Source organism: Chroicocephalus ridibundus, chromosome Z (genome assembly GCF_963924245.1).
Source record: "Chroicocephalus ridibundus chromosome Z, bChrRid1.1, whole genome shotgun sequence".
Taxonomy (NCBI): domain Eukaryota; kingdom Metazoa; phylum Chordata; class Aves; order Charadriiformes; family Laridae; genus Chroicocephalus; species Chroicocephalus ridibundus.
Genome location: NC_086316.1, coordinates 28,905,377 through 28,928,577, shown reverse-complemented (window position 1 = coordinate 28,928,577; position 23,201 = coordinate 28,905,377). Strand labels below are relative to the sequence as shown.

The window sequence follows — 23,201 nt, the reverse complement described above, 5'->3', positions numbered from 1 at the left end:
ACTGGTTTTATTGTTTATTCATTAAATGCCAAGACTCACAGTTTTCAGACTGGACGTGAGTACCCACTTAAGCCAGATGGAGTAAGGGCCAGCATCCTGTTATTCAGACAAAGTTTTCATGTATTTAGGTGGCAAATAAATTTCTCTGTGCTTACAGTCTTGTTCCACTCAAAGTACAGTGCTTATACACTCTTCAATTAGTACTTTTTCATTGTCTCTTAAAATAACAGAGTGATTTATGTGAAGATTTAATGGTTTAAAGGTAACATTAACCAAGAACTCTGTTAACCAGAAAAAATCATTTACTCAAAATGAAAAACATGTGTCAAAGCTCCCTCGAAATATATAATTTCACTCTTGATTTTGAAACAAAATACATGGTGCCAATCTTCAAAAAAGTTCCTGTATAAAAGCATTTAAGGTGAACAAATATAAGATATTTTCTCCATAATGATAGAAAAAATGTTTTGGAATGTTTGTCAGATTTCTACATTCTTAATCGGGAAAAAAATTGATCAAGCACAAAATATATTGACGCTTCATATTTGATAGTTTTGAAAAGTATGCAGAAATAGAAGAATTAGTTCTGGAATTTTATTTGATTACCCAACACGTGTTGAAGTTTAGAAAGTAGAATGTCTTTATTTTACACTTTTCAAAGTTACATTAAATATTATGTTATTACTAGAAGTGTTTGGAAAGCTCTCCTGTAGCCAGGGGAGTTGTGGGGCTAGTTTCTTAATTCACACTGTAAATCCAGAATAACTCAAATGGATGCCTTCCTTGACTAATCTCATGTTTCTGTAAAACAATAATCTAGACTCCTATGTGGTATCGGTCAGCCCAAGTCAACTGATTTCCGCTAAGATATTCTGATTTCAGCATTGTTGGTTGTCACAGCCCTTTTCAAATTCCACGAGGCAATTGTTTTAGCATCAAAATCGACCAGGCCCAAGTGTTCCTGATCTTTCTCTTGTTGGTTAGCTACAGCAGTCTTTTATTTTTATTTTTTTTCTCCTGCTGTTCTGCTGATGTGTGTGCTCCCTGTTTCGTATTCCTGCACAGAAGTGAGATCCTGTTGCTCCGCCACTGGTTCTCACAGCTCTTCTGTAGCTTAAAGAGGAGTTTCAGACCTTGCTTTACTGTACGACCATCAGGGACATACTATGATTAAAACAAACAGAGGGCTTGTCTGACATGTGAAGGTGTTTATACACAAATTAAATTTACTTTAGCTAGTGAAAAAATTGGTTTAAATTTGTAATTGTCCAAGATTCTTTCCCTCAGAAGACAACTGATTCAGGCTCATGGCATTTCTGTTCTCCAAACAGGTTTCTTTAGCTTAGTCTGAGAGACCTATCTTTTAAATTTGTGGTGATTGGGGATGTTGTTCTTTTTCTTGTGCTGTATACAGGTAAAATGATTAGTGTAGATGTCTCAATGAATTTCTGAAAAGTGTAAGAAATAATTCAGTTGTCAATTTTCAGGAAATCAGGTCTGCACTAAAAGAATCACCATGACATATAAACTGGGGGCTAGTACGTGCTGTGTTGTTCTTGTGCATGCATCTCCTGGTGTTACCATATTTAAGTAACTGAAAGGAGCAACAATTCATGGGGCAACTTGTTAGTGGATTATTGCACAAACCTTAGTACCAGCAGATGGAAATCAACAGGTATTTTCTCACTCCCTTCAAGGATTAGGCTAAAAAATAAACACAGGAAGACTATTTATTGAAGCAAGTGTATGCACATACGAATTTCCCTTCCTTTGTCTACCTTTCCACTGCAGCAATTAAGATTTTGAGTCTCCGAGACATACTTCTTTTGGATTACATTTGTTGTTTGCTGCTAGCTAACATCTTCTGTGGACACATTATAATACAGTGTTCTTAGTGTGAAATGTTACAGGCACAGGCAGATTGTAAAACGATGCTCGTCTTGTGTTGGCATCAGTTTGGAGCCTCGTTAATCTGCAGTAACTGAGGGAATGAGTGTTTCTAAGGGAGGCCGTGTCCTTTCCGGGACTGCCCTGCTTGGAGGCTGCTCACTGACTTGGTTTAGCATCCCTCTGCCTTCTTTTCCAGTCTCTCTTTGTACCAGTAAAATGACTCAGCAAACCTTAGCAGAAACATGCAATTGTGTTTAATGAAAATTGTGATTCTTTGCTTAACTAGCTGTAAAATTTTGTTTGTAGCTTCCATGCAGCTCGCTCTTTGCATCAAAGCTGTAGGTTTAGATTGATGGATAGGTTCTAGCAGGGCACTTGAGAGCTTGCTGATGTGCTGGAAGTGTTCGGGGAGGCATGATGTTGTTATGGCAGCAATATCATCTCAAAATGGTTTTCAAAAGGCGTAGGAATTAGCATAATTACTACATCTGGAAATACTGGCGGGCTGAATGACCCACAGAAGATCAGTGAATTAGCAAGTGAGAGAATCAGGAAGAGAACCCAGCATGTTCTTCCTCTCCATTCAGCCTGTTACATTGTCTGCATTTCTAGTGCCTATGACATGGCTTTTAAGAAAATCTAAAATGTTCATATGCTGTCATATCACTGCAAGTTGTAAAGCTCCAAGTAAATTTTATCCTTAAAGTACATGTAGAGTTTGAAAATAATGTGCAGACAAAAAATCTTCTATTCTACTATTTGAAAGCTGTTGTTTTAGTAATACTATCCTATCGTGAATATTAATTGTAGTTCCTGCTGGTAGTTGTTTTTGTTTCTAAGTCTTTATTGAAGACAGACAATTCCAGATACCAGACACTAAGCACTTGAATCCTTGTATTATCCCTTGTCTTATGCTATCTGTTTGTACAGGAAATATCTTCTCCCATCCCTTGTCAAAAGTCTGCAGGTGTACAACACGTACTCTGTAAAATGTTGTGACCATAGTTAATGTTTTGAAAGATTTATGATAGCTGGTAAAATGTCCTAGTAACACCGATTGCAACAAAATGGAAAAAAAAAGGTCGTATTTCCAGATTCAGTTACCGTAAGCCTTTTACTGCACTTAGTTAAAAAAGGATGCCTCTGTCAAAGGAGCGTCACGAATTTTCTCAGTATAAATTGAGGTCGGTTTGGCCTAATGTGACAGAATTATGAGACGTTTAAAAGGTAGCTTTTGCCTTAAATAGCATGACCTCAGCTGATTGTTTCAATAGTATTGTATTACTGCAGCAAGGTGAGGTGGCTTTATTTTTAAATACATCTCCGGCTGACACACCTATATTGTTCTTCACAAACATGTTTCCTTTAAAGCTGATACCATTTGCACATACTCTTAGTCCTGGTTGAAATTCCCAAGTAACGGGATGTTTTAGGAAGAGTAAATGGAATTTTTCTGATGCTTTATGAAAGACAGAGTTTACCGCATTTCATTGATCTCAGAGGAGTGTCAGTGCAATGTTGTGATTTTCGTCTCCTGGAGAGAAGGTAATTAAATGCTGTTTTCAAACAATATTTTTTATCTTATGATATCACAAAAACCCCAGGGTTTTCTTAAAAAAATAATATTATTTTTAAAACCTGATACTGTATCATTTGATCCTGTATTTTCAGATACCATTTTCAGTTAAAACATCAGCTATAAGAACATTGTTTCCCAAAAACATGCTTTCATCTAAACTGTTTACTAGAAAGCGTTTTCCAATAAAATGCTGACATTGCAACCTCTAAACAGAACTCCTTTAAAAACTCTTGTCAGATTGTTTTAAGGGGATGCTACAAATACAGTATATTATAGATTTCTAGGTCTGGTAACAGCTTGTGTTGCAGAGAGAAAAACAATGGTGGAAAAATGAGGCACCATCACGTCTTCATTCTGTTGCAAAGGATCTAAATAGCATGGATACAAATAATGACCAGTAAGGAATCAGACAAACATCTACACAATAAAGACCGTGAAACAAAATGAGGTGAAAGAACATGTCTTCCATCCAGCTTAGCAAAATGCCAAAGATAGATTTATTTACTTTTCTTTTCTAACGTGAAAGCTGTAGATCTTTAATGCAAAGGGCTTTGCCTTTTCCTCCAAAACTTGTCCCCAGGGATGAAGGTTTAGTCCAGCCCTATGCATTAAGAGATAACGACAGAAATAGGGAATTGTGCAGGCTATCATTGTCCAGTGGAGGTTAATGCTGGAAATACTGAAGCTGAAGGCTTAGGGCCTGTTACCAATGAACAAGCAGACGAAGAAGTTGCATAGAACACGGGCAGCAGCGCTGCAGAAGTGAACTTGAGAAGTCTGTTTCCCCGTGCTTCCTCATCTGTATCCATCTGGTGTCCCTGCTCTTATCCAGAAAGCTGCTCTGTTGTAGTTTTGCGTGACTGCCCTCAGCGTTACTATCTGGGGGAGCGGTAACGGTTTGCTGGGAAGCAGGGTGAACTCTGTCGTGCTGAGCCCTACGCTGCTGTGGCTGAACTCCTGCAGGCACTTGGTGTTGCCAGTTTAAAGCTAGTTCAGGTACCCGTGTGCTGCAGAAGGAGAGCCCTTGCCACATAAGCCTTGTAGGCAGGGTTAGTCTTTCTGACGCTCTACCACTTCATGTGGTTGGGTTCTGGTCTGCGGCTAGACAGGTCGGGACTGCTAGACCCTGCACTGTGTTTCTCCAGAGGAAGGGAAAGGAGGGAAGAGGTGCTGCCACTGTGTTTTCAGTGGGCATATTTGTGTTAACTGGGATAAAGAAGGAGGGGAAGTCTGCTCCCCCGCTTCCAGGCCCTCCCAACCATCAAAACTGGATCCTGCAGCATGTGTCTGTTTCCTAGAAGATACTAATTTTTTATATTCACTAGAAAGGGTTTTTTAATTTATTTTTTTCTCTTTTGTTGAGGGACAATTGTGGAAGAAATACACTTAAGGCAGTTACGAATCAATACTGTATGTTGTTCAGTTGTTGACACTTGCAGGGGGCAAGGGGGATTTCTTACCAGTCATGCCAAACAGGAATCCATAAGCACCGAGGCCTGTTGTTTATGGCATGTCCTAATGTTGACATGCATTTTGGGAACAGGTTTCTCCACAAGACAGATAAGGCTGAAAGTAGGGTGTGGACCAGAACTACCTCCACAAAGGATGGAGTATGGAACCTATGTATAGGTCCGGCCCCATATATAGGAGAGCGGTGGAGGTGAGGAGTTGGTAGTCTCGTCAGTCTTGAAGGAAATGGAGGCATGCTTAGAGAATGAAATCAGGGGAGGTTACAAAGAGTTTTGTAAGGTGTGTGCATACGTCTGTTATTTGGAACACCTTAGCATTGCACACAGGTTGGATATTGGTGAAAAGTGTTCTAAGTAAAGAAATCCTATTTGAGGTTGCCATCTTAAAATTCTGTTGACTGAAGTCGCCCATACCTGGAGATGTACACCTAGCCCTCCAGCTGACCACTGTGACCAGCATTTTTTTCTGATATTCATCACTGGTCTAATTAAATTTGTGTCTTTTGTTGTGAATGTTACTGTCCTGGGTGCCATGGGGAATTCAGGGTAGGAGCACGAGCAGATGGACAGACTGGATGAGGAGGAGCAACCACAGCAAGTTTCTCAAAGTGCAGGCATAGGTGCAGTCTGTTAAACTTTATAGGTCAAAAATATTCTATGACATATGTCCAAGCTTGCTGCTATACAACATTTACAAAAGTGATAAGAGCATTGTAAGCTTTGAGGTTTTGCCCTGTGAGTTGGTTCACCTCAAAATACAACTGTCCTGAACAGAAGATACTCTAAAGATATCCTGTGTAAAGGAAAGATAATTTTTGTCAGTAAGATTGCTGACATTCAGAGAACTGCGTTCACCATTTAAGCTACAAAAGACTTCCAATGGAGCTTTCCAATGTATAACCTAATCTAAGCCATCCATATAACTTTTACAATATGTACAATTTTGCATTCATACAACATTCTCTTTTACAGCAAGATCATGTTAAGAAATTCACTGACCTGTATATAAAGGAACACCTCATACAGTGAGAGCAGGAGCATCTTTTAGGTGCTTTTGTGGAAAAGCTAGCCATAGAGATCTCACTCAATTTCACATAATGAACTGTTGTTTTGTTTTTTTTAAAGTACTGTAGCTCAGATGTGTATCCAGTAGCTGCAACTGCCTGAGTAACTACAATGTTCATATGTGGCTTCTGAACATTGATTTCTCCTGTGACATAGCTAGGATGTTTTATTTAGTATAATTTGAACTATGTGGAAGTGTAGAAATGCAGAAGTTCCCTAGGAAGTGATATCCATATGATATACAGTATGTCTGGTATACAAATACCGTTAACACACATTTTTTTTTTAAATCATGAGGGGAATTTTGAGTTCTTCACTCTACAGAATAAAACTTGTTTTTGTCAGTGAGAGACATGTCTGTAAGTACAACAGAGTGGAACCTAATTAGGTGTGAATTCCAATAAATGTAAAAAACCCAAAACAAAATTAATAAAAGAATTTAGTCTACCTCATGTGTAATAAAATGTCAAATGAATTATGCATGCTATGTACAGTTTCTCAGGAAAGCAGAAGAACGTAGAACTATAATACACACGCTTAGTCATTAAATGCAGACATCTGCTATTGCAAGCCTCAACTTTATTCCTCTTCTAGATATATTAAATTCAGTTTTAGAAATTATTATGATTCTTGATTCCAGTAAAACTCTTTAAGATGCAGTCCCATCTTACTCTGCATCTTATTTTACTGAGTTGGACTAAATGGCATTTTTCCAGTGAGACCAGAGAGCTAGGTTTTCACGCCAAAACAGACGAACCTTTGTTTTCAAGCTGTGTTGTAACTAACTCAGACAGAAAATAACTAGGTTACAAGACATTAGATTGTTTTCTTTTCAAGCATTTTATTTTAAGTGTTTAAAGCTTAATTAATCTTAACAGTAGTAGGGTAACACAGAATAGATCTCTGAACAGACTCTTGATGGCAATTTCATAATGACTGAGCTTACTTTTAATTACTAACAACTTATCATACTTAAAAAAAGTCTTGTATTCCTTAAACAATTGATCAAGGACTTACTGCTTCAGGCAATTCCTTGCTTTTCTTTGTTTTATTTTATTTTATTTTACTTCGTAGTAGTTAGCCAATGCATTTAGAGAGCTGAAAGTGAAGAGAAAAAAATACTTTCTGGGGTTTTTTTCTGTTTATACTACAGAAGTCACTTACTTCTTTCTTACAAAGTATATGTTAACAGTCTGTCTTAGGAAACAGTAGGGCTTTTGAATGTGTTTAGGAAGACTGGAAGGTTAATTTTCATGTTTACATCCAACTTCAGAAGTTTACAATGAAACCTGTATGTAAATTCTAGATAGAGCTGAGAAAATCTCTGACACCTGTATTGAACTTCCATTAGCCTGTGGATGTTCTGGTTCCAGGCATAACAATTTTTGAAAATTAAGCAGATGAACATGTTACTCATTAGATGTACAGGATAATTTTGTGTATTTGATGATAGTGTTGGTAGTTATGATTGTCTTTAGTAGTATTTATTTGTATAGTAGTTATACATTAAAAGTAAGTACAGAATAGTTGAGATAGTATTAAAGGTGTGATCATTCCTCAGTTACTAAAGAAATCAACTCTTTAAGATATTGTGGTTATCATGAAATATCTCTGAGGTTAGCGATTATTTTTTCTTACATTATAATAACAACTATTACATCCATTCAGACCTTGTCTAATTCTTGTTACACATTCCAGTTCAGAGACATTCAGTTGTGCTATTTCTTAGGTAGGTTACATATTGTGATTGTTTTTAACATATCTTTAAATCCGAGCAAAGTCAACTTATGTGCTTAATTGCTAAATCTGGTTCTTCTCAGTAAGTGGTTCTGTAACGTGTCACAGTACCATCCATAGTTCTTCATAATTCCGTGTGCAAGCATATTCCTTCTGTGAAAATGTAATGTAACTGTCATTTTCTACAGATTATCTACTTCATCTCTAGGTAAATTTTTGTACTTATTTTGTATTGTTTTCTGTATTTAGTCTCAACTTACCTGAGGTGTTTAAATTCTGTCTTAAACGAATTTTAAATCTAGTAAACTTACTTTATTTAACTAATTTTAACATTACACTCAATAGCACTTAGAATATTTGTGCTTGGAGCTAGAACTTTACTTTCTTTCACAGGCAAAACTCCTGTGTCCATCAGAAAAAGGTATTCCCAAGTAAGGACAAAAGAATCTGTAACAGCATACCCTGCATATTTGCTTTGTGTTAAAGAAAACAAAAGGAGATTGCAAGCTAATTATCACAATAATATGTGTTTTTCTTGTGAATAGTGTGTACTTTCCAACTTTACGTATGAATCCTTCAGCTATGCATGCTAGGTTCAAAAGCGAACAATCAGCGAAACTGCAGACCAATACTGCCATGGTACGCAAGAGATGCTCATGTCAAGGCTAGGGGAGGGTGGTGAGACACAAAGCAGAGGACAGAAGTGGGCATGGCTTAACGAAGCTCAGTTCTCTGGTGGCAAAAAGTCTTTCACCAGGAGAAAATATACAGTTTAGCTAATCAGAGTGCAAGAGGTAGACAAATGAGTGTTTTAGTGACCCTCTCACTGCATTGAACAGTCAGTTATGTCCTGTATCATTTTAAAAGTGTTGAAAAGCTGAATCAGGCCCAAGCAGCTGTGAGCTCTTAAAAATATCTTTCTTTGTGTCCTGGATTTTGCAACTTCAGTACTTATCTTTTATAACTTTTTTTTTTGTGTGTGAAAAACATTTAAATGAAATCTTGTGTGCATTCATAACAAAAATGTGTGGGTTGCCAACTGTAAGTAATCATGCATTGACAATCAGTTACTCTCTATATAAATAATACTGATGTATACTCTGTATTACTTTGTATGAAGAATTGCTCTTCATTTTATGTATCACACATACAATTAAATTTTAAAAATGAAAAATAAAATTTGGTGTCAAACATTAGAAATTAAAGGCATCCAAAATATATGTCTGTAAAATAAGGTATACCTGTTCTCTAGCTAGCCATCTGCTTCTTTAATATTAGAGTCTTGAGGTTAGCTCTTGGTAGTTATGCTTGTGTAAGGTACTTTCATGCCTTCAAAAGAAATGTTTGCAAAGTTATATTTGAATAGAGTAGGTAACCTTGCATAATATTCTGCACTGAAAAATTCCACTGTTTTTTATTGAAAGTTTTTCAAAATAAGAGACACCAGATAACAACTTGTGACTAATGCATTGGTTTTTGTGTCCCGTAGCTATATAAATGGGAAAAAAAACATCAGCGTAATGGGATTAGGTAGGCCGTGTAATGACTGCATATTGTTATCTGGATTTCAAAGAATGGGATGGGTAGGCAGTGATACATGGTCCTTTAACTGAGGAGGAAAGAAAAGGAGCTCTGTGGAGAGAATGGGGGATGATCCATGCAACTGCATCTAACTGTTGTCAAAATGTAAGCAAAAGTGCTCTGCAAGTACAAGCAGGAAGGAACAGGGGGACAGGGCCAAGGCTCACTCTGCATTTAAGTACCTTTGGGCAGATTTTGTGTTTGAATCCATCTCATAGCTTCCTTTTGCGACACTTCAGTGGCAACAAGTTCCTCTGTATTTCTGTTCTGAGTCTGTACTGAAGGGTTTATGTTTTCAGGATGATGTTATCTCATGTTTCTCATCAATTAATTAATCCTTTACTCAGCTTGCTCAAGCAGGGACCAGTCAGGGTCTACTAGTGCAGATGAGATAAAGGAGCCTCCTCTAGTTCTTGGTTACTTTGCGTCTTGCAGATTTTGCAAAGGTGGTTTGGATAATGGTTTCCCTGGAAGAAGAAAGTCCTGATACTCTCAGCCTTTTCAGCTTGTTTTCATAGAGTTCAAACTTCTTGAGGACCATCCCAGTAAACTCAAATAATTTTTGAGTTGGAAATAGTTTGCAGGAATATTGAGATATGGTCTTGAAAAAACTCATCAGGTGTAGGTACAAGTTGGGCGACTGATCAGTTAGTGCTGACGCTTACTTAGGCAGCATAACCACTTTCATCATATATGCTAGTACAGCATGAAACAATCTACGAGAGAAATATGGACGTGCTGGAACGTGTGCAGAGAAGGGCCACGAGGATGATCAGAGGGCTGGAGCACCTCTCCTATGAGGGCAGACTGAGAGAGTTGGGGTTGTTCAGTCTGGAGAAAAGAAGGCTCTGAGGAGACCTCGTAGTGGCCTACCAGTATCTTAAGGTGGCCTACAAGGAAGCTGGTGAGGGACTTCTTAGGATGTCGGGTAATGGTAGGACTAGAGGGAATGGATTAGAGCTAGAGATGGGACGATTCAGACTGGGCGTTAGGAAGAAGTTCTTCACCATGAGGGTGGTGAGACACTGGAACAGGTTGCCCAGAGAGGTGGCGGAAGCCCCATCCCTGGAAGTTTTTAAGGTCAGGCTGGATGGGGCTCTGAGCAACCTGATCTGGTGGGAGATTTCCCTGCCCATGGCGGGGGGGGTGGAACTAGATGATCTTTAAGGTCCCTTCCAATGCTAAAAATTCTATGATTCCATGATAATATATGCTTAGTTACACTAATGAAGATGGAATACAGGAGGGATATCTGGAGATGGTAATTTTAAATCAAATAATTTTAGCTGAAGAAAGGGCATGATGGAAGACCGTTCTCAGGACAGCTTTGCCTTTGTTCTCATTTATCAGAAAGATGCTAGTTAAGCTAGCCATCCACATTTAGACAGTGTTTTCTGTATAAAGGAACAGTTAGCTATTTAATTCACTTTTCCTAGAAGATGTGCTATTAGTGTCTGCTGTAAGTGGTTCCAAGATCAGTCATTTTCTTCTAGTGCATCTCTCTCCTAGTGAAACAAAGTATAATTTCCTCACATGAAAAACTTAAAGGTCACAAATTTCAAAACTTTGGGCATACAGTAATAGATTATTCAAAAAAAAAAAAAACAAACAAAAAGCAGACTAATACCTTTTTCAACCCCCTAGCTGTCCCTTGTCTCATACAAAGGAGAATGTAGATTGCACCATGCTTTTAAAAAAAGGAAAAAAATTCCTAAATATTATCTTTAAGTGGGGTCTCAACAGCAGTCAAATAATCACTTTCATATGACTTTTCGCTTTATTATTTCATGAAAACATGAGAAATGCTTTACCGAATCACCTACATTGCAGAAAATGAGGAAATGTATTCCTGTGCTGAAGCACTGTTTGTCAAGGAACAATGTTACATTTCTACCACACAGCGTAATTTCTATAGCACGGGTATAATAAAATAAATTACAAAAGAAAGCAAGACAGTCTTGTTTTCCTCATATTTTGCTGTAGAAATAAAAATAAGTCTAAAGAAGGTGTGTTAGAGTGAAAATTACATGGTCTTACGAGTGATTTCACATCGGTTTGTTGCACAGAGGATGGTACCAGGACGAGGGGAAGAATGCACCAGAGAGGATATTATAGGAAAACCATCTTCATGGTGCATCAAGGCTGGGATCTTTGTAAGACCAGGGAGAGCATTGGTGATATGAGTCAATCAAATAAGTAAGGGGAGTTGATGTTACACAGGGCTTGGAATCATATTCAGAAAAAAATTATTTGATGGAATGAGACAAGAGGTGAATTCAAAGGCATTGCAGTGTGCGTGGATATACACAACATGGGGGCAACCTTAGCAGCTGCACATTTTATGGATGTGAGAATTGAAACCCAGATGTCAGGAAGGCAAGGAGAGAGATAAGCACCTGGGTGAATATTTTCCGTATTTGGTTAGAGTGACATAATTCTTAATTACCTCTAGTATATATTTCACTCGGTGATGCTAATTTATTTCGATCCAAGTGTTCAGAGTTGTAGACTTGTAGTATTTTAAGACATCTTAGAGTGAAGTCGGACTTCACAGCAGTGGAAGCAGTTCTGACAACTAATTGGATGATCTTATGTTGCAGGATAACATCTATTCATCCCATTCCTTATGGGGAGACTCAGATTTTTTCAGTATCAGAATAAGAGACAAGAGATGGTTTTAAAAATACAATGTTTGCATTAAAATAGGAATGCAATAAGCATTTTCTGTGCTTTTTTGGACAAATTTCAGAAATCATCTTGAAATGACATCTACGCTTAAGTTTTAGGGTCAGCACAATTTTTTTAAGGTTACAGAAGTTATGTAAAATTTCCGTTTAGAAAACAGAGACTACCTCAAAACTGATGTTGAAAACTAGAGAAACTTTTAAAGTACCTATACTGTACATAGCTTCCCTGGAAGTCTGAGAGCTACCCTTACATCAGCATTTTCATAAACATGCTCTTCTGTGCACTGTGCATTGTGTTTCCTTGGACCAGGGCCCTTGACATTAAACGATGAGGCTTTTTTTTAATATACTTGAAAATAAAATGTTGGGGTTTTTTAATGTATTCCAGGCATTTAAAATATTTTTAAATCAACCAAGCATTTCTGTACATTATTTTTATAAAAGTATATTTAAAATACTGCTTACATTAAAAAAAAAACAACAGGTAATTTAAACAATTGGCAGTGGCAAGAAAGGATACAATAGCAAAGCTGTAACAAGTTATTAGAGAAGGTCATCTTCATAAAATGAGGTCAGTTTGTGATTCTTAATGCTAGGAAGTATTCAAATTGTAATTTCTTGTACTGCTCTGGGTTTCTTGGCAAACTAAAATTTCGCTTGCCTTTTTGGCAAAGGTACCTCCCTTTGAATTCACTCTGGAGTCCGCGATTCCTACTTTTCCTTTTAAAGTCATATTGTAGCAGAAGCCCCAGTTTGCAAGCCTCTAAAAAGTTTTGCACAAAGTATTTTTACTGGGCTAGAAAATTAACTTCTTCCTGTCTTTCTGTGAAAGATAACTGTTTTTAAATACTTGTCACAGTAAATCTATGCCATCTATTCCTTACAGATTTTTGAATGGACAAATATCAGATATGCGTCATCCAATATTCATCAGGCTGTTTAATCATCTAATATAATTGTTCCCATATATCAGCTGGTCTATTTCTCAAAAAATGTTCTAGAAGGAAATACGTAGGTCTGATAATCTGTTTTTACAATGGAACATTTCTTTTTAAACAGAACTGAAGAATAATTTTTCTGTTTGAAGAACTCCACAGAGAATTTCCCACTTTCAAGAATGCCTCCGTCTCTCAGGCTTTTGCATGGCACTTTTAAACACAAATAGCCATTTCACGTCCTAGATGTTCATAGTGGTCCTGCTTGCTTCCTGACAGGTTCAAGAGCTCTGACACAAGATTAGTTTCCAGCAACTGAACTGCACTTGAATCAGACTGAAAACAATAGGGAAGAAACTGTATTTTAGAAAAGGCTAATTCTGTATAGATCAGTATTATATTTGCTTGCATCCTTTGGAAGAATACCATCTGCGGGAGCAAGCATATCAGAAGCCAGTAGTCTCTGACCAGGTTCTGTTAGATATGCTACATGCGGAAGTTTTAATGTTTAAAACAAAATTTACTTCACTGAAGATATTTGATGCTACATGGGATTTTGATTTAGCAGAGTGAAATGGCAAAGTACTGAAATCCCAGTGCAAACACAGTATAGCCACTGCAATATACAGTTGGATTGCAGTACAAATCTGATTGCTATTTCTGGCCTTTATATGCTCACTGTCGCGATGCTGGGCATTGCCAGGTGCTGGGAGGGAATATGTGAGTTAAAGTCAGCTCAATCCCATTGCTCTGTTCACAGCTCATTTTGCCAGTTGTTAAGTTTTTATACTCTGTCGAGCTGAGCCACATATGCACTTACCCCTTGCTGGGCTGGCTAAGTCAAGAAGCCATTCACGCTCTTTTGATTAACTCGGGGAAAAACATTTACACAAGCAGTTAATCCACTGAACTGATACAGACATTTATCTAAAACAAACCCTCCAGTCCCTTTTCTCTTAACATAACGTCGGCTTTCTTTGCAACAGCTGTGGTCAGTCACTTTCTACGTTCTTCCCTCAGCTTCATAAGCACATCGCCCTTGCCCGTCTCATCTGACCCTTCTTCTGTTTTAGGGGTTTACTGGCCAGACAGAAAAAGGTAAACTTTTTTTTTTTTTTTAAATAAACAAGTTTATTTAAGTAAAGCAGGTATGTAAAGAAAAAATGAAAGGTAGGCTAAATAAGGATCAAAAGAGGGGAAAAAAAAGGAAAAGTGTATATATGTATGTACACAGAAATGTGGAGACAATTAGTTAAAGGAATAGACACAGCCTTCATACCACATGCACACATACCACCTAGTAACAACTAGCACAGCTGTAGGTGCCAATCTGGAGTTGTGGTGTGTCTGGTCACAACAGTAAATAAGTAAAAGGAAAATGTATGATTTGGTTTATGTATTTCCTGGTCATTGTGATGATCCATTAAGAGCAGTTTTTCCTTAGCTTCTAGGTTAGGGTTCATTCTGTCAAAGCAAAGCAGAATTCAAGCTCTGCTTTTTTCCATTTAGCATAATGTTTTAAAAATTGTTTCTTCCTAATGGTCTTTTTTATGCCATATATATATATAGGAAAGTAATGGACAATAATAAAACTTTTCTTTGTGTAGAGTAGGTTCTCATTCCTGTTTCACTACAACCAGAAGTGCCATATGCTTAGATACTATGAGGACTGGAAATGGCTAGTTCACACAAATAGCCTTCCCTGTTCATTTTTGCCTCAGGAAAAAATACGATCCCCAGAAAGGGTTGATAGAGAAAGGTACAAATCCAGCCTGAAAGACTGCAAAACAACATTGTCACATTTCCCAGCTGTAAAGGAAATGTAGAACAAGTTGGACAACACAGAAAGCAAATTTGAGTTGTTAAAAATACTTCCTGTGGTGTAGTGCAGTGTTCACTGTCATCAGTCTCCCCATCTTGTCTGTAGAGTAACAAGGGTTTTGTCAACGTACAGAAATAGGGTTTTATGGTAGGAAACAGACACCACCTCTTAATCTGAGACATGTGATGCTCATTCCAAGTAAACTGGGTGTCTGTTATGTCTGTCCAATGCATCAGTGAAAAGTTTATCCTCAAGATGAATTTATTTATGCTCGTTTTTGGTGAGAGCTGTTCTGAAATGGCTGGCGATCAGCTTGAAACCTGTTTCTAGCATTTTAAGTAACAAGCTTCAACTTTACTTTGGAAAGCCCCATTCAATTTTGCTGCCAAATAAGTGAGGTTTTTTAAAGTCACATCTTATTTGATTGTATACAGCAGAGTTCCATGAAGGTTTCATAAGGCACTCATAATTTACCCACGAAATTTAAGGACTGAAAGTCTTTATTGTGTAAGTCCTAAAATTAGACTTTTCCACTTCTGTTAAAAAGTTAAACTTACTAATGTAGATCAAGATTATTAATTTTCTCTGCCATATAAAACAAACATGTAGAAAAATTGTTTATGCAAATCATGCCATGAGGAAGTTAGAGTAATGGATCAAATTAGTTTCAATTTCTTACAGGAAGATTGAGTTATTGCATAGAAAGATTACAGTTGATTTTTATTTCATATTAATAATATGAGAAAGTAGGAAGCAAAGAAAATCTTTATTGCACTTTACTTCATATGCTGTGATTTTTCACATTTTCTTCTGAACAGAATGACTTAGGACCTCTTCAACGTCAATTGTACACAATCTAACCAAGTTTTTTTCTGTTTCTAGGTTACAGGTGCAAAAGAAAGTCAAATGCGGAGCACAGGAAGTTGTGACTTTTCAGTTTATAACTTTTTTCTTTTTATTTTCCAATATGCAGTTTTCTTTTGCATCTTGGTCTTTTCCTGTTCATGCATATTTTTATGGACAAGTTTTCCACTTGGTGATAATGCCTTTACAAAGATAAAAAAATAGGCAATTAAAAGATATAAAAAGTATACTGTCTGTACTCAGGGGCTAAGTTACAGTGCTTTGTGTAAAACGTTGCTTTACATTTTTAAGAATTTTTTTCGTATGTTGCCTAAAAGTTAAAAAAGAAGACATGAGAATTATTTGTCAACTTTTACATTAGAAGGTGTCTTTGTGTTCAGAGCTGCCTTTCTTCATAAAGTGTTTGGAATAGTGGTAGCCTGAGTATGCTTTCATATTGTTCAAAGCATTCTGGATAGTTCAGTGTAAAGCTGATGAGAAGAACTGTAGATATTCATGATACTGAAAAGGCAGTGAAAGAGCAGATGAAGTTAAGTATTGTCAAATACAAAGTAATGAATATTAAGGGAAAAAAAGAGTCTTTAGCCTATATGTGCAAAACTGTGGGCTTTGCTACCACTCAGGAAAGAGATTGGAGAATGATAGACATTCCTCTGAAAATGTCAGCTTACTGATCAGCTGAGTAAAGCGACTGTTGGGACTGACCAGGAAAGAACAGAGAACCATGGAAAAATTGTAATGGTGGTCCTTTATTAACCCGTGGTACTCCTGACCTTTTGTCTATAACCATTTTTGTCAGTAAACGGTAGCAGATCAAGAGAAGGTAAGGTATGCAGAGGGCTATAAGATGTCAAAAAGATGTAGTTTGCTTTTGCTTGAGGAGTTGCTGAATGTGCTACAGCTTTTCTGTTTGTCATTAAGATAGCTAACCGAGATTTAAGAAGGCATAGATGGCTTTGAATAGATGAATAGAGCTTTCTGTTTGAGTTAGAATACCCACTATGCAGTCTTCATAAAAAGAGAAAAAAAGTCCGGTTGTACACAGTTACACTCTGGAGCACTTTGCCATCACGTGTTGTGGACCCAAACTCTGAAAATGGTTAAGAAGGAATAGCCAAATTCGGAGAACATATTAGACATCTGTGGACTGTTTATAAGGTGCAAGAACTAAGGACCTAAAACTGTGCAATCACACATTCAGAATTTGTCCATGCGTGTATGGCATACATTGATAAGCCCTCCCCATTTTTAGACTTTTTCCCCACCCTGAGGGTTAAAGTGCAGCAGTTTGTTTAAAGGGAGAAGAGTAAGCCTAATAGTCTATTCTGGAACATAAAATCACATACTTATTGATGAAGTATTTTTCTGGAAGCGTTGTTTTTTCTAAGATGTACGTAAATCAATAACAAAACAGGTGAAAAAAAATTGAGTTACATTTGTGTAAAATGCAGCACAAGTTGAATTGGGTTTATCCCATTGTTTTTTCTAATGTCTTGCATCAGTGTGTATGTGCATTTTTTTATATATATATATATATATATATATATATACACCCACACACACATATATAGGTAGAATTATCATCATTGTTGATATCTGTTACTTTAAAAATAAAAAAAATAAATCAGTCTAGGCTTTTCTGTTTGCATTTGAGATTCCTGCTTGTTAACTGTGTTATTTTGATTACTGCCATGTTTAAGGGCTGCTCATTCACTGACAAGACTTTTTTTTCCTGGAAACCCTCAGTGTCTGGGACTCTCTTCAGAGCAGCTTGTGCTAATTATACTTTTACGTGTCAGCTCTGTGGAAAGCTTTTTTTCTCCTGTTTCTTAAGAAAAGTATCTGGGCTCCTAAAAAAAAAATCATTTGTTAGATTAGTAATCAAATCCAGTTAAGTACTATCATTTATGTGCACAGGCCCATTGATTTGCTAGTCCAAATTTAAAATACTTATGTTCGAGTCAAAAGCCAGATGTACTTGGGCATTAGATTATGTTTCTGTTGTAGTTGCTTGCTAGGTTTGCGCATTATCAATAATTCAAACTAAGGTCATGCTATCAGGAGTGTATTGCTGCGTGGCACTTTCTGAAGGCTAAAGATTTTGGGGGGAAAGTTCGTGATTCAAATCGTCGTGAGTGTTTCTGAATTTTTTCTATCCCTTTCAGGCTTGCCTATATTTCATCAGTGTTTTATACTGAAAATAGAAAATTACTTTTACTCATAGTACGTGTTTAAGCACTATCAGTGATGTGTGTACTGATTTAATAAAAATAGATCCAATATTCATGAAGTCCATGAACAGTTTCAATATCTTTGAAATTATATCTAACGTGCATTCAAGAGTAATAATGTGATTTATTATTTTACGTAGCTGACAGGGAATGCAGTAGGTGCTGGAAATCTGTTCTGTTTTACTGTTTTTTATCTGGGTCAAATTTGACAATTTTTACTGATGGATAGATAGCACAACAATGAGTGTACTGTCCCTAGATTCCTGAGAATATAACATACTCCATTAAAAATGCTTTAAAAGGGAAATGTTGGGGTTTTTTTATTTAACTGTGTACAAAGTTAAATTAAATTTATTTAATTTAAAATTATAATTAAATTTATTAAACTTTGTACAAACATGCTCTTTTTAATTCTTTCAGCTTGTGTTTTCAAGGGTTGGGAACAGAACATATGTGTTTGGTTTTTATGGAATTTTGATTTCATACAGACTGGCAATTCAGGTAGACTCTGCTCTTGATCAGTGGTAGAAGGAATATCTGGATGATGCCCTCTTCCACTTACCTGGAATCAAAGAATATGTTGTAGGAACTTTGTTCTGTTGTTTTTTATGGTCATTATTGCCTTATAATCTGGAAAAAGAATAGTCTGTTGGTCAGAACATTACTGTTCCCAAAACAGAAGTGCTGTGAAATAGCTCAGGAATGTGCAGAGGTGATATCCAGGTGTTATCAATGGTTTAAACTGGTGGTATGTGGAAGGGTGTCTTTCTCTTTTAAAAACATCTAAAATTAGCAAGTAGATTTTGGAGCAAGTATGAGGGAAGGGATTCAGAATGAGCAGGTAGCTAATGGCATGACAAACCAAGTTTCAATGTATTGTGAAACCGAGGAAGTTCAGAGGAAAATAACTTCAAATGTGCTAAGCAATTAAGACTTGTGTGGTTAAGACTTTCAGAATATAAAATCAATTTCTTTGGATCAATATAAAGGGAAAAATAATAACCAATCTCTAGCCTTTTAGAATGTGTTATTACAAATACAGACGTACTCAAGTCACACTTGAATGTTGTATGGTCACTGTAAGAAAGAGCAACATTTGTATGTTTCACTGCATATTTCTTAATGAGCTTTTGGGTTTTTCACTGTGGAGTTTTCGTTCCTGCAGGCAATGCTGACAGTAGCCTTTTAATATAGGTAGTGAATTTATCTTATTGGCAGCAGGCCATGAATAAGTAGGTGAAGCTGAAACATTTGTTCGGATACTTCAGTTGGTAATGTGTTTTGTGTTGTCCCTGTGAGGTGAACTATGGCTTTTCAACAGAGAAGTAGCAAATGCATGCCTACTTTGAAAGAATAAATAGTTCGATCATGTGATGAAGATGTTCATTAAGATTAAGAAGCCAAAAAAATTTTAACAAAAATTTGTCATATTATATCAAAGGAAATGCTCCTCTCTATGGGTAGCAGTAATGGTAGTAATAAACCACTGCTATGACTTCGGACAAGTCCTGCTTTTCTGAAGCAGCACGTATTTCATTTGGATATTTACATGTTTTATAAGAAAAAGTAGTCTCTTACGTGGTTCTTCGAGGGCATGATGGTAAAGCTTTACTCTCTTTATTGATATTGCATGTGTTTTCTTCTGAATTAACTTGAGAAATGGTTATCTACAGAGTGAGGTAATTTGAATATTTTTCATTTGGTATGTATTCATGCAGTGGTTTTTTTTTTTTGAAAACACAGCTTTCTTCTAGGTAAATAACAGGATCCTTCCGTAAATTGTCAGTGAGGTGATGCTACTGCTTTCTGGCCAATGCTTTTTGGATACTAAGTGTTTTAGTTTGAAGCTGCATGTTGAGACTGTGGGGTTCACTAGGAATACCTTAATCATAACAAGGGAGCAATTGTTCGTTGTTTTTTTCTTTTCTTGTGGATTTAACCTTGGAGCAGTTCCAGCTGTGTTAATAAGCCACAGGAAGCTGCAGTGAACATACATATATTTAAAGAAGAAATTCCTTCTCTTACCTAATGCAGAGACAACTAAGCAAGAGCAGCTGCTTATTGAAGTCAGTTTCATTTTCTCTACATGTGAAATTAATAACCGAGGACAAGACATGAAACCAGTTCATGACTAGTAGTTGGCTGATCTACATCCAGTAGCTGCAGTTGGATGTGGCTTCCACATATGAGGTTGACTTTGTTTAACAGGGGGAAAGTCACAAAGCATTAATTGCACTTGATGTTTTTGGACATTTCTAGAATCAGAAATCTAATTTAATCTAAGTGAAATGCAGGTCTTATGTTTTGTATGTTACACTTAAAAAGGTCAAACAGAATCAATTCCCTTCAAGGAATGCCAAGTCTAAAAGCGGTATTGGTCATATATATTATTTTTTGAGAATGCCTACTACTTCTGACTGCTGCTTCTGCAGAATAGGTATGCAGAATAGAACCTGCAATGTGCATAGTTCTTTGGGAATAAATTGGGGAACAGGCAGGACAGCAACTGATAGTACTCATGTTGTTGTATGGAAAGATATTGCTAATGTACTTGAACCTGCCATTTTAGAGGCCAAAATATGGTTAGGGGACTTCTTTTCCCTACAAAAAAGTAGAGATCATCAGACAGTTTTCAGTTAGTACTCGGCATCAACAGGCAGAGGGAGGTTTGGGAATTTTCTTTCTGTAGATCCCAGCAAATAATTTTTATCCAACTGAGGACAGCCGTCTTCAGGAAGTGTTGTGGTTTAATCCCAGCTAAGCAACTAAGCACCACACAGACACTTGCCCACTCTCCCCCAGCAGAATGGGGGAGAGAATTGGAAGGGTAAAAGTGAGAAAACTTGTGGGTTGAGATAAAAACAGCTTACTAATTTAATAACAATAACAATAACAATAATAATAATAATAATAATAATAATAATAATAATAATAAATTTAGTAGTAGTAGTAGTAATGAAAAGGAAAATGGCAAAGAGAGAGAAAAAAAAAACGAGAAAGACAAGTGATGCAAATAAACACAATTGCTCACCACCAGCTGACCAATGTCCAGCCAGTCCCTGATCAGCAGCACCCCTGCCAACATACCCCCTAGTTTTATTGCTGAGCATGACATCATACGGTCTGGAATAATCCTTTGGTCAGTTGGGATGAGCCGTCCCAGCTGTGTCCTCTCCAAACTTCTTGCCCACCCCCAGCCTGCCCTCTGGCAGGGCGGTGTGAGGAGCAGAAAAGGGCTTGGCTCTGGTAAGCACTCCTCAGCAATAACTAAAACATCCCGGTGTTATATCGACACTGTTTCCAGTGAAAAAATTGAAAACATACCCCCTTACCAGCTACTATGAATAAAATTAACTGTATCCCAGCCAAAACCAGCACAGTAAGTAACATATTCCTGAATATTTTGCATTATAGTAACAGGAATGCCCACAACACTTCAAAATGCAGCGCTGGATTTTATCTATGGCAAAAGTAATTTTTCTATTTTCTTTTAGCACTTTGTAAATTCATTGATGTTGTCTGAAGTCAGGTTCCTGATGTCTGCTTCTTCTGGTACTGTTATCAGCTCTACTAAGAGCTACAGTATTAAAAGCAGCTCTGTCTTTTCCAGTTTGGTCATCAAAACTTGAAAGAAAATGCATATAATTGTGGAACTACAAGGCACAAAATGGTTTTAGAATTATTTTTGCTTTTATTTCAGCTACTGGAGAATAAGACTCGACATAAAACATTACATTTCAGAGCGTTTCTTACTTCTCTTATTTTCAATAGCGTTAATATAAATTATACCTAAATTTAGCATGAAGTGTCTTTTGAAGGACTTCCTTTTTCCTTTAAAAATTATTTGCCTTTTTGTTGTATCCCAAATTACTTTTACCCCTGCTCCACGTTTTCTCCTTTCTTTGGAAAGAAATGTTCTGCCATATTCAAATCTGATTTGTGGTTGTTTTGTTCAGTCCAGAACAACATTTTTTGTCACATGACTCTTGTGTCCAAAAACTTTCAGCCAGCTCTGTTGAGAGCAACACTGCCAGACTAGTGATGGGTTTACTACTTGAATTTCATGTTGTGGATGAGGCGTTGTACTCACAGACTGACAAATACTTGGATTGTAAGAAGAATGACTTTTATCTTGTTAACTTACAATGCTAATTATGACTAAGTTTCAAACACTGTCAAACATTTCAAACTTGACCTTTACATACAAACATCCAGCCAACATGTTGATCCAGAGGGCACCATTCCATTGAAAGGATGTTCCTGGGAAGAAGGCCAAACACTTGAAACAGCATTGTGATTGCTTACTCCAAAATTTCAAACAACGAGTGACTACAATAGGGCCCCGCTAAATGTATTTGTGGTCTGAAAAAAATTACCATTACCCAAATTAAGCTGCATGTTCCTCAGTCCTTAACAGTTACAGACATTCTACTTTTTAGAAGCTGAACTTGAACTCAAAAGCCTACCATTCAGGCTTCTATTTTTTAAAAAATTTAGGTATTATATAGTAGAGGCATTATAGCCTCTACAATGAACGTGTTTTGTGTAATCTCCTACGAATTATTTGAGTTCTGTAATCCCTAACACTTTTACACATTTTTATAAGCATTAGCATACTGAACATTGTATAAGTACTGAACAGTGATAATGTATTATTTGCATTCTATTCTTCTGAGTCTGTCAGAGGAAATAACTGTTCAGATTTGTGTTCTATTGTTGTGGACATCTATTTTAATTTACAGTACTATCAATATTCATATGTGTGTTCTATCACATCTTATTGAGGTACCTAGCAACACTTTTAGAGAATATCTTTTCTGCACGTTTTGGTCTATATAATCAGACAATATTACTATCGGGTAGTATTACCGCAGCTTCTTATTTCTTTGCTATCTTTTGTCCAATTTAGTGCTAAAATCAGTCATTCTGCCTTATGAGTAAATAAACTTTTGTGAGATACCTATTTCTATATTTGGATGGCTCTGACCACAATAAGGTTTCAGACCTGTTTGGGATCAATAATGCCATAATACATACAGTTAGTCATAACAAAAAATAATTGAATGTGGTGGTTGTTTTTCCTAGGTATAGCCTATCTGAGTGGAATGTGCAGTGAAAAACGAAAATGTATAATTGCAGAGGACAATGGTCTGAATCTCGCTTTTACTATTGCCCATGAAATGGGTCACAAGTAAGTATGTGAACAAATGCTAGTATTTTTTTGCATGTAATATTACTATGATTTGATGAGTTTGATTGTGTACTTGCTTTTTTCTTTTAGGAGGGCTTTTAAATTTGATGAAAAATTTGGAAAACAATGTTTTTGTAATTAATAATAATA

General features: G+C 36.7%; 1 protein-coding gene across 1 annotated transcript in view; it reads left to right on the top strand.

Moving 5' to 3' along the window:
- Positions 1-23,201, top strand: part of ADAMTS19 (ADAM metallopeptidase with thrombospondin type 1 motif 19) — a 147,387-nt gene that overhangs the window by 53,396 nt on the left and 70,790 nt on the right. Inside the window, exon 8 of the mRNA XM_063320816.1 lies at positions 22,946-23,051. Within this exon, the coding sequence (XP_063176886.1) occupies positions 22,946-23,051 (106 nt within the window). The remainder of the gene's footprint in view (positions 1-22,945; positions 23,052-23,201) is intronic.